General features: G+C 50.9%; 1 protein-coding gene across 4 annotated transcripts in view; it reads left to right on the forward strand.

The window, feature by feature from the left end:
• CACNA1D (calcium voltage-gated channel subunit alpha1 D) overlaps positions 1–12,047 on the forward strand; it is a 286,732-nt gene that overhangs the window by 244,964 nt on the left and 29,721 nt on the right. For 2 of the 4 annotated variants that reach the window (XM_087825031.1, XM_087825033.1), the window contains 8 exons: positions 4,204–4,248; positions 4,652–4,780; positions 6,076–6,141; positions 7,574–7,665; positions 8,585–8,744; positions 9,309–9,436; positions 9,574–9,670; positions 11,841–11,943. In XM_087825031.1, the coding sequence (XP_087681157.1) occupies positions 4,204–4,248; positions 4,652–4,780; positions 6,076–6,141; positions 7,574–7,665; positions 8,585–8,744; positions 9,309–9,436; positions 9,574–9,670; positions 11,841–11,943 (820 nt within the window). The remainder of the gene's footprint in view (positions 1–4,203; positions 4,249–4,651; positions 4,781–6,075; positions 6,142–7,573; positions 7,666–8,584; positions 8,745–9,308; positions 9,437–9,573; positions 9,671–11,840; positions 11,944–12,047) is intronic. The other 2 variants (XM_087825030.1, XM_087825032.1) reach the window with 1 other exon arrangement.

Raw genomic sequence — 12,047 nt, forward strand, 5'->3', positions numbered from 1 at the left:
TGGTTTTTGCTGAGTTTCACAGGGTGTGCTGTTGGTCATGGTCATCTAAATTGTTTCCCGCCCCACATTTCGTTGTCCGCAGCCCGGGGTCCGAGCCGAGGCCATCTTGGTCAGTCGTGCTTGGCTCTGTGACTTGCCAGCGTATCTTCAGGAGTGAATGATCTGGCCTGAAAACGAGAACTCGAGCTTGCATTTGTATTCTCTGCAAAAACATTTTGGATGGCCCTTTCCGGTGTCCTGCCTGCATGCTCACCGGCCCTCTGCATCTTGCTGCCCCTCCCGTGGCCCCAGCCTGCTCGGCGTGGTGTGGCAGCTCTCGTGGACTCGTCTTCACCACTTGCAGTCGTCACATCACCAAGCTGCTAAAATGTCAGATGATGACCGGCAGGCTCACTTTCGTTCCCTCTCAGATGCCCGTTTGCTCTTTGGTGAAATGCCTCAGCAACGTATTCTCCCCAGCCCGGGAGTGGCTGCTGTTGCCGTTCTCATTACTGCTGGGGCAAAGCACTTGTTTAGAGGGCATGTCTGCCTTTTTATTACTCACTGAAGAGCATAAAAGTCAGTAGGAAACTCACTCCCAGGGACCCAAGAATTGTCCTTGACTTGTCAGGTCCCCAGTTTGGACCAGGTGGCCAATAGCTACAGTCAAGTTTCTTATTCCGAACCCACAGTCAGGTTGTCCAACCCTCCATTCCATAAGCTCACCCTCTTCTAGGGACCAGGTTGCTGGTTTCTGACACAGACTCAGCAGGTCTTTCCTCCCAGAGGTGTTACATGCCAGGTCAGAAGTCATCAGAGGGAGTTTCCCCCACAAAGACTGGGTTCTCCAGGATGCCTCAGGTTAACTGATTCTGGGATGTTGGTTTGCTTCCTGACTGAACTGAAAAACTGCATCCTTTCAACTTTTCCTGAAAAAGATGGGAATTGAGAAAGTTTAGACAGATCCCTTTGATTACACTTGGGAAACTCGGGGCTTGTTTGGCTTCTTTAGTTGCAGGAGCCTGACCCTGAGCCTGCATCTCAGAGCCTGCTTGAAAGGCCTGTGGGAAGGGGCTGGAGAGAACATCAGGAGAGCCCCAGGGATCTAACAAGCTTTCCTGATCAGGGCATACAGTTTGGCCTCCCAAGGCTGAGGACCATCTCCCTGTAGGGGTCCTAGCTGAAGACTGTGGCATCTCAGGGTTGGAAGGAGCTCCTGAGGTCCTCTAGTCCAGGGGTGGGGAAATCATTTGGTCTGGCCTTGCCAGGGCAACTGCAGGTGGGTCTGGAAATTCAGTAAATCTAGGAGCTTTTTTTTATAGCTAATTTTTAAGTTGATAATTTTGTATGGCCTGTGAATGATGTTATAAATATCCAAATGGCCCTTGGCAGAAAAAAGGTTCCCCACCCCTGCAAGTCCAATCCCCGAGATGACAGTGGAATTCCTTCTGTTGGAAACTGATCATGCAGCCTTAACAGCTGTCTTTGGAAAGCTGCCTAGGGAGTGAGTCCTTTCCCAATCTCACATACTCTGGGGATGTCCTGTGGTTGCTCCCAGGAGTCCTCCATTCCTTGTAAGGAAGATGGGAATGGAGTTTAATCCCTTTGCATCCTAAGTCCTGAACCCTCACCAACCTCCAAAGAACCCACTGTCAGCTGTAACAGCCCAAGTAGGCTTTTCTGGTGGTCCTGCTCTGCAGGGCCAATCCAGACCTAAAGGGAATTAGCTGGTGTGGGTGGCCAGCTGAAGATCGTGGCCCAGCTTTATCCTGGCCAGGACTGCAGTTCTCGGCTTTGGCAGCACCTGGGATCTTTTAAAACTCCCAAAGCTTAGGCATCTCCCTCCCTATTAATTAAGTAGGAATCTCTAGGGTAGGAACTAGCCATCGGATTTTGTCAGCAATCCATAGGCAGTTCTAATGTGCCACCCAGGGCGAGAGGTGGCCTGCCCATTCATCAGGCTGGCATTTGTAGTTTGAGCAAAGCCATCCTCCGAGTCCTAATTTGTAAGATATTTTAGCAACTTGCACTGTCACCCCCATGCCACCAGTGACATCTCCCCTGAGCAGTCCTCGTGCCCAGTGTTGCACACGGGGGCAGGGTGGGTGCCGCAGGCTGCATGGGGTGCACACAGCTTGATGTGCTCTTTGTTCTTTCCTTCCTTCAGTGCATGTTGTGCTGCTTGTCCCTCCACAAATGCTGTCTCCTCCTCCTCTTTGCTTTTTTTTTTTAAACAAAAGAATATCCATGGTTTCAAGTTCATAGCCTAAGATTTGTTATACTTCAAAGACAGTTGAAAAAGAGATGTGCACTTGAAAAGTCAGTTTGGCTGCTAACTTCCCCGCGTCGTAAGGACGAGGGTGGTGCAAGGTCTGCCAGACTTGGAGCAGGACTGGCAGCGGCAAGCAGAAGGGCCTGGGCCAGAGCACGTGGCCGGGAAGAGAGCCTTCCCCAGCCGCAGGCCTCCCGGCCTCTCACAGGTTATGTATGGACATTTCAAATGTATGCCACAGAGGGCTCTGTCTTAGGCACACCCTGGTCCCCTTGAGCATAGGCAAGCAGAGGTGTGCACACACACTCAGACACACACACACGGCCTCACGCTCCAGCTGCACGGATGACCGAAGCCTTCCTGCATGTGGGGAGAACTCTGGAAAACTAATTACTTCATTGGTTAAAGTCTTAAGTTAAATGCCACCACCTGTCCCTTTCAGGAGATGTCATTTGTTTTGAGGTGAGACGATAGAAGAAGAAAATAAAAACAGCGACCTGGGGCTCGACAGACCCATTGCCGAGCTCACACTCCGAGCACCCCAGGTGACCCAGGAGCCCCTTTTTACCGTATCGGCACCTGTTAGTCCTGGGCTCGTGATCACATTGCTGAATTTCAGTTGTGATGCAATGTGCCCAAATTCCTTATTTTCTGTGAGTTTTGTAGAATTTTCTTTTTGGTCTTAAGAGGCAGCTGTTGACAAGAGCGAGGCTTCAGAATGGAGCCGTAATTTCCCCTGTATCCCTAGGAAGGGGGGCCCATCAGGTTAGTGTGCGCGTCCACGTGTGCGCACACATCCTTAGCTGCACAGAGGCAGTGTGCGGAAAGGCTGCCTAGCAGCTGAGTACACGCAGCCATGCTCGACCCCAGCCAGACTAGAGCTTTGTTGTTTTGTGAGTCACCTGGTAGACCAACTGCTTCAGCAGAGGTGACACTACTGAAGGGAAGAGAAAGGCCATCATTTCCCAATTCTCATTCAGCCCTCACTGTTTAATTTAAAGATGCCTCTCGATATTTGTTACAGTTTGCTTACAGAAAACTCCTTGCATTTTCTGAAGCACTTATTGAGCACCTAATAAGTGCCAAATACCATGCTGGGCACTGAGTGGAATGAGGCAGGGTCCTTGCCCTCTGCAGGCTCCTAGCCTGAGGGGGGAAGCAGTGCACACAGGGCAGTGGGTGCCCTGATTCTGCACCCTGGGGCCCGAGCCACAGGAGCACCATCAGACCTCAGATGAGGCAGAGCTACCGAAGCTCAGGGCCAGCTGGTCCTGAGCTGTTTCTCTCCAGTAGTCACACAGAGCTGAACTTTGTCTCCATTGACAACAGTCCGAGCTGCCAGTTGGGCAATGAAGGCTTCTGTAGGGAAAATAGATCCTCCTGCCCCACTGACTCAGTCTGTCCAGCCCCCCAGCAGCCCCGCCAGAGAGGGCATCACGAGACCCACACGGCCCAGGCACATGGGCCCAGGCACAGAGTGTGGTCCAGGGGGTCTGTGGGCCACAGGCAGCTGCCACTCTGCCCTGTTTGGTAGAGCCGTTCTGTTCCTCGGACTTTAGAGTGGCCTGCTACAGAGCAGTGATTTCCTGAGACCCACAACCCTGCTTCAGCAAAGAGCCAGGTTCCCCAGGAGAAGCAGAGAGAGTCCCACTCTGCATTCCAACTGTAGGGACCACTGAGGTCTTGCAGCATCTTTCCTGGGTGTCCGTCAGCCTTGGAACCTCACATCCTGGGATGTGATTTAGAAAGTAGCGTGTCTGAGCCTGTGTCCATGACTGCCCGCCCTCAAGTTCAGTTCCAAGCAGTGTCCCCGGCACTTTCCCAGGGAGGGAGCAGGTGTGTCGCCCTAAAACACAAACCACACATTTTTTAAAAGGGGGAGGGGATGTCCTCCTGAACCCCTGCTTCCTTCCCAATTAATTAATATATGTTCAATCTTTGATTTCTTAAAGCCAACTGAAAGTGAGAATGTCCCTGTCCCAACTGCTCCACCTGGGGTAAGATCAGTCCCCAGGGGCTGGGCCTTTTCCTTGAGTTTCTTCGACCATGTCCAGTTGTCCCCAGTGTTTCTGGATTCTCCATGACTGTTCTTCCAGAACAGTGTCTGCAGTGGTTTGCATTCATCATCAGTGTCCAGCACTCTTGACCAGTTCAGCGTTCACCTCTTAATACACTAGACCACGTGGACATGCATGTGCTGTGTGGACGCAGTTTTCCAAGCCCTGTGTTGTTAGCATGTAACTTTTCCTTTCATATCATGCTTTTCAAGGTGAAAAGGCCCTAGAAACACATCTTCAGTTCTTACCTCTGTCACCTGTGTTTGCATCTGTTGCTGTTTTTCTGAAAGTGTTGCATGTTCTACTTCCCATTGGGTTTGACTTCTCCATGATAACCCTTCAGAACTCTGAAGAGAGCAATAGAATCTCCATCACCTTTTTCCGTCTTTTCCGAGTGATGCGATTGGTGAAGCTTCTCAGCAGGGGGGAAGGCATCCGGACCTTGCTGTGGACTTTTATTAAGTCTTTTCAGGTAAGAGCCATGCCAGGGGCTCCTCTTTGTCTTTGAAGATCCTGTGTAAGTCATTGATTGTCCCCTGTTATGGAGTATCCAGACTCTCTTCTCCCTGACCACTGTGACCGCCTAGGTCATGTGACTGCCCAGGCCATATGACCGCCTAGGCCAATAGAGAATATAGAATGCTGGAGAGACCCTAAATGAAATAGGATTACTTCCTTAAAGGAGACAGAAAAGAAAGCAGTAAGGACCTGCAGCCGAGAGTTCTGCCCGGTTCCCAAGACTGATAGAGAGGTGGGACCTCCGAGCGCCTCCGTCTGGTCCTCCCAGGAAGCACAGTGGTGAATGGTGATGTGTGAGAGCGTGCTGAGCCCCAGGAGACCCCCAGAAGCCTCAGCCTCTCCCTAGGACAGCTTCTCCTTATACGGCGGCAGCAGTCCTGTCAGTCAGCTGTCTAGATACAAATCAGAGACCACTTCTCCCCCCCTAAGGCCAGCACATGGTCACCAGTGCCTGGGTTAGCCAAGCCTGGAAGGGTTCTGGAGCTGAGGACATTTAGACATAAGCCAGGTCTCATGCCTTATTTGTGATTCTTCAGGCTGGTGCGCCTGGTTGTAGTCTATTCCTGACCTGACACACATGCTTGTATTTATGTCCCTAAGGAGAGCCTAGGCTGGACGACCACCCAGCTAGCTCCTTTCCTTCTCTGACCCAACCCCCATCTCTGGTTCTTTCAGAAAGTGTGCGTTTTAAGAAAAGTATCTTGCTTTCTATAGCAGCAGTCAGAAAGTGGTTCTTTCCCCCAGCTCATAATTCCACTCCTAAGACTTCACCTTAAGGGAACACTTTAGCGCTTGGCCAGATAATTTTGCGTAAAGCTGTTCCCTGGCAAGGTGAACTAAAATAGCCCCTCACCCCCACCCAAACATTCCCACAAGAAAGTGGGAACCATCTAAATGTCATCTGGAATGGTTTGATCAATTACCGCATTTTCACAAAGGAATCCAGTTTAAACATTATTATGAGGGTGATGTGCCTGTATTGACACTGTCTAGGGTTAGGATACACTGTCAGTGACTGTGGGAAGCCGTCCTGCCTGCAGCTCCATAATACTGGGTGTGCATGTGGCTGGAGTACTCAGGACTGAAGTCTTTGGGCTGGGCTGGGGTTTGAAAAGTCCTTCCTCTTTGTTGATGTTCTTTCAATATAACGCGGAAAAGAAAAGTGTGTGGCCCTATGTGGGTCCTCAGTCTGTGCCCAGGCACAGGGACAAGAGGCCAGCCCTGAGCTAAGTGCTTCCTCTCTTCCAGGCGCTCCCGTATGTCGCCCTCCTCATAGCCATGCTGTTCTTCATCTACGCGGTTATTGGCATGCAGGTGAGCTCCAGCTCCCTTAGGGTCCCCGTTGCTGGGTAGTCCCAAACCTGTGGGAAGGTGCACCTTGGCCAGGTGGAATGGAAAGACAAGGATTTTGCAGCCAACTCCTCAGCTGCTGGGCCCCAGTAGAGGAATGGAGATGGGAGAGACATGGCTCCAAAGGAAAGAGCCTGAGTTAGAGAGAGCCAGGCTCAGAAGAGCAAGGAAGGGGTGGAATAAGCCCAGGAAAGCTGGGTTTGGGGGTACTCCTCACCCCCACTCTGAGTCTTGGGAGAGTCAACTGATTGAAAAAAATTGTTTTATTGTAACCAAGTGAGAGTCTTGCTTGAAACAGACTATCTCCTGATGTGGCGAACTTAACCTGGGACCATTGTCAGGGGCACCCCTGAGAAGAAGCATGAAATCAGGTCGTTCTGGGACCCCAGCTTGGGGCTGCAGGATACTTGCCAGCTCCTCCTGGGGTGGGGAACAGGATTGGGGCCTCATTAACAGCAGCCCTACAGGAAGCCACAGCTGCAGTGGGCAGAGCCTCCTGGAGGAGAGGGAGGTGGACAGCCCCCTGTGGAGCTGGTTCAGATGGATTCCCTCATTCAGATGAGGGAGGGATGTGAGCTTAAAGAGATGGAGTGGTTCCGGAGGCAGAGGAGGGGTTGTGGTTATTTATTCTATTCTGAAGGCATAGAAGGATTCACAAGTCGTTAGGAATCCTGCCAGGAGTTCTGAACCAAGAATCAACATGCTCAAGCTCCTGTCATTCAGCAGCATGTGGCACTGTGTGCCCCCGAAAAGTCCTTTATGACAGGGTGCTCTCGCCCTAACCCAGAGCTGTCTCAGAGAACTGCAAACTACATTGCAGTTACCACCACCAGCTCACACGGGAGGATCAGTCTGGCACCAAGCTCTTCTAAAATGCCAGTCTGCTTGTATAAGTCCCATGGTATTTCCTGACTCCCCCTTACCCTGAAGGTAGAGCCCCCCTTCTCTCTCTGGCCTGCTGGCCCCACGCTCATCTCTTTGTGCACGCTCGGTCCCTTAATTTCCTGGCGCACCTTTGCGCCTCAGTTCTAGGTCTTCATCTCGTCCCTGGGAGCCGCCCTGACCCAAGCCCCCAGCCACGGGTGTGTGAGCCCCTCTGTGCTGCCCTGTCCAGCTGGAGCCTCCCAGCCCTCATCCAGGGGGCTGCTGCCCCCCCGGTTCCTCCCCCAGGGTGGGAGCTCCTTGAGGGGAGAATGTGCCTGAACATGTCCCAGTGTTCCCAGTGGTTAGCACGGTGCCCGGCACATCTTTGTGAATAAATGAAGTGATGAGCACCACAGGAAAGCCCTTGTGGGTGGATCGAACCTGAGTTTGTTCTAAATTCACATATGGAGGGTTTCTTTGTTGTTTATGACAAAATCTATTCTTTTTTCCCCCTAATTATTTCTCCATCTAGATGTTTGGGAAAGTTGCCATGAGAGATAACAACCAGATCAACAGGAACAATAACTTCCAGACCTTTCCCCAGGCGGTGTTGCTGCTCTTCAGGTGACTGAGTCCTGGGGGAGGGGGGTCTCTCTCTAGTGTTGGGCTGCAGAGTGACAGAGGACATAGCTGTTCCCAGTCGACTAGGTGGCTTTCTGTGTGTGTGTGTGTGTGTTTTGTGTCCTTAGACAGACACCAGCGTCTCAGTCACAGGAAATTTGCTGGTGTGCTGAAGCTGCTGTGGTCCTTCCGATTGTGGCACCTTAAGGTTTATGCTTTAGGGAGTTAGTGGGTCTGCCAAGGCCACCAGGAAACGTGAAGGAGACAGGCTTACGCGTGGGAGCACGCACTGAAACCCAGCCAGAAACATGGAAATTTTGCAAGAATGTAGAGCCCTTTTGCACAGCCAATGGGGGACATCCTGAAATGTGGAATTTGACATTTTATGGGATTGCTTTTATCCCTAGTTAATTAGCTTTATAAACAAGGGTGCCTCAAAGTGAGAGAACTCTCTAGAAATTATATAAATAATTGGTAATGACTCTGGTGACTGGATAACAAGGCATTTGCAAGTTAGGTAGTTTCCGGTCTTGGCTTTCAACAGAGTTGAACAGGATCTAGTCAAGTTGTCAGATGTTAAATCATTAAAAGATAATTTATAATTGATAAAACTTTATGCTAAAGTTTTAAAGAAGAGGCGACACAAAAATAAACATCTATTTTTACAAAAAGAATTTATGTGTTTGTATTGATTGATAGAAATCAAAGGAAGTTGTAGCAGGGCCCCCACTTACAGAGATAAATTGCACTTGAAAATAAGTAGGAATTTCATCTTTTCACTCATTCAAACTGGCTTTTTGACAAATTCCTTAGGTTTTGCTCCAACGAAAAAAAATTTTTTTTCTTACAATTTTTTAGACGTCTAAGCCTCAAGTCCCTTCTCCCCCTACTAAAAGCCCTTTCCTTGCTTGCTCTAAAAAAGGTGTGCAACAGGTGAGGCCTGGCAGGAGATCATGCTGGCCTGCCTCCCCGGCAAGCTCTGCGACCCCGAGTCGGATTACAACCCTGGGGAGGAGTACTCGTGTGGGAGCAACTTTGCCATCGTGTACTTCATCAGTTTTTACATGCTCTGCGCATTTCTGGTACGTGATCAGAAGAGCTCCCCCTCTGAGTTAGCAGATGGTGGTGCAGGATTTGGAATTCAGACCAGTGATGTTGCCCCATCCACTTGCTATGGGGTATTTTGTGCTGATGGGCAGCACCCTCGACTCCGCTGGCAGACCTTGGCAGCGTTTTGCTTGATCACCGAGTGTGAAGCACCTTCGTGGTGAGCGGGGCTTAGACGCTTAGTCACAGGCTTGGGGTTGCCCCAGCTTCTCAGGGCTGCTGGTTTTTCTTTACAAAAATTTCAAAGCCAATGCACATGTCGGCGAGTTCTTTGGTAGCAATGAGATTATGAAACTGTAGTGTGCTTCCAAAGTCCAGGTAGCTCATCCCCCTTGCCCTCCGCTGGGACTATACCAAAGCCATCTCGGAAAGCTACACACCTGCTTTTCCCTTCGCTGTTTCCAAGAAGGAGTTTTTACGGGCTCTCTGGAGAAATGGGTTCAAATGCTTTGTGACCCTGAAATTAGGAAGCGTTCACCAGGGTCTAGCCTGACATCCCGCTGCCACTGAGGCACCCTCCTCCTCCTTTGCTTCCACAGATCATCAACCTGTTTGTGGCAGTCATCATGGATAATTTTGATTATCTGACCCGGGACTGGTCTATTCTGGGACCTCACCATTTAGATGAATTCAAGAGGATATGGTCAGAATATGACCCTGAGGCTAAGTAGGTTGGAGAGGGTTCCCCCTGGCTTGTGTGGGCGCTTTCTGGAACACTGGCTGTGGTTTCTGCGGGAGGTGGGACAGACTGAGAGCTGGGGCCAACACCGCGGCCCTGGACCTCAGGCCATGCTCTGCCTCCAGGGGAAGGATCAAGCACCTTGACGTGGTCACCCTGCTCCGCCGCATCCAGCCTCCCCTGGGGTTTGGGAAGTTATGCCCACACAGAGTCGCCTGTAAGGTGAGTGTCCTGCTTGGGTGTCTTGAGGGCCTCTCTTGCAGGGACTCCCTGGTTCATTCAAAACGCACTAAGTGACCTTCTCTCAAGCCTGCGGTCAGGCTGACACTCTTAGGATACCCTGTCAGCCAACGATGAGAATAGGAAGGGAATTATGTGATGCCACTGGGTGAGTGGAAGGGAAGGTGACATTTGCGTCAGGTCCAAAAGGAGAGGCGTAGGGGTTCGTCAGAGTGGGAAGGAAGCATGGGGAACCCAGATGCGGAGGCAAGAGAATGGATGTCATATGGGCAGGTGGGGCATCATCGGCGTGGCTAGGACAGAAGAGGAAGTGGCAGAGGGCCACAGGCACAAGCGCAGCAGAGCTGTTGAGGAACCTCGCAGACCATGCCGAGTTCCAAGGAAGAGACACAGGTGGACGTCCACGTTAGAAAGGAGAAGCACCCAGGAGAGCTGCTGGAGTTGTCTAAGTGTGAAGTCACCAGCCAGAGTGAGGGCAGTGGGCTGGGGAGAGAGGAGGGGATGGCCGGAAGCTCCACCTAGGACGTGGGATGGAGAACACTCGGTCCCGGGCCTTTCTAGCTTGTGTGCTGGTGGATGTGGTGAGGTGCCCTCTGCAGCTGGAGCCCCTCTCCCAGTGAGCGTAGGCGGTGGTCCGTCACGGGTGGATCCAGCCTCCCACATGCATGTCTGTAGCGTTCACATCAGACCGCGCTCTCTGAGAGCCCCAGCTGAGACGTGTCTCCCTCCATAGAGCTCACAGTGACTCACCTTGAGTCAGTTGTGGCAACAGGAAAGAATTCCCCCTTTTAATAGAGAAATTCAGGATTTGCCTGTTAAAATTCTACCCTGTGGAAATCTGGCCAGCTTGCACTCCAGGGTTGCTGGGCCGGGTCTAGACAGACCCAAGGTAACAGAGTAGAGTCTGCTATGTATTTCAGGCTTTCGAAGAAATTTTCTGAGCCAAACTCATTGTTTCCTGCCCTGAAAGTCCAGAAGCCCCATTGGCGAGTCCTTGACCGTGTCTTTGCTTCTCCTCAGCCTGGACTCTGGGATGGAAGTTGACTTTTTTCATCAGTTTCCCAGGACCAGCCTCTTTTCTGCTCTCCAAGAGCAAGATGGGTTCCAGCTCAGAGTTGTCATCTTGTGTTTATGTTTCCAGACCCTTTGACATAAAGGATCTACGTGTCCCCGAGGCACAAAGTGATCTGTTTTGCTGATGCAGAAAGTTGCCTGGAAAAGAGACTGGGCATCGTGGCTGTCTGTGCCGGCCTTGGAGATGGATGGGTGGTAATAGGACTGGGGATTTAGCTGGGATGCATCACAAAAGCACCAATTTCCAGTCCGTTAATACAAAGGAGTACTTTTTTTTTTCTTTCTCACTTTTCTCTCTGTCAGTTGAAAATAAGAAATTGGAAACTTAACAATTACAATTACCATCCATTTAGCACTTACCTTGTTCCAGGTACTGGGCTAGAATCTGCATCCATGATCTAGAATTCTTGCAGGGCTCCTTTGGTGTGGGCATGTCATCTGGTTTTACGTCACTGGGGCCCAGAGAGGATGTCGTCACCCAGTCCTGTCCAGCTCTCAGTGCTGGTGTTAGAGGGACCAGGAGAGTGAAGAGAGAAGCAGGAAGTGGGGATCCTGCTTTAAAAGATAAAACTCTTGGAGAAACCACGTGGACGCCACATGGGTCGCACCAGGGCAGGGTCCTTGAAGGACACTCCCTGTGTTAGGAGTAGTTGCAGACCCCATTGCTGGAGGACCCGAGTCCTGTGCCCTGTGCCTGGCTCATTGTATCTGGTACATTTCACCTCACAACAGCCTGAAGAATATGCGCTCAGAACGGAGACCTGACCCCAGGACACAGGGAGAGCTGGCTATGGGAAAAGGAGAGGAATGCAGAAACAGTGAGATGATTAAACCATCAAGGTCAAACCCAAAAACAAAACACACTGTCCAAGGGCCAGCATTTGCATTTCATGACTAAAGCTTTGATCTTTGTCACATCAGAGCCCCCCGCCTGGTAGGTGCTCCACAAATGGCTATGGAATTAAATTGAGGATCGACTAGAAAAGAGATGAGGGAAAAACAGAATAAACATGGAAAAGGGCTATGGCTGTCATCAGTCACTCACATTCTAGTAAGAAACTTTTCTTTCTCTTTGCAGAGACTAGTTGCCATGAACATGCCTCTCAACAGCGATGGGACAGTCATGTTTAATGCAACCCTGTTTGCTTTGGTTCGAACAGCTCTAAAAATCAAGACGGAAGGTGAGTGTCCGCTGGGAGCAGGTGAGGTGGTAGAACTGGGAGGAGATGCCACCTCCCACCTTTGTTCTCCATTCTGGGCCTTTCCTAGTCAAGGGGAGGCCCTG

The sequence above is a fragment of the Miniopterus natalensis genome, chromosome 15 (genome assembly GCF_054644295.1).
Source record: "Miniopterus natalensis isolate mMinNat1 chromosome 15, mMinNat1.hap1, whole genome shotgun sequence".
NCBI lineage: Eukaryota > Metazoa > Chordata > Mammalia > Chiroptera > Miniopteridae > Miniopterus > Miniopterus natalensis.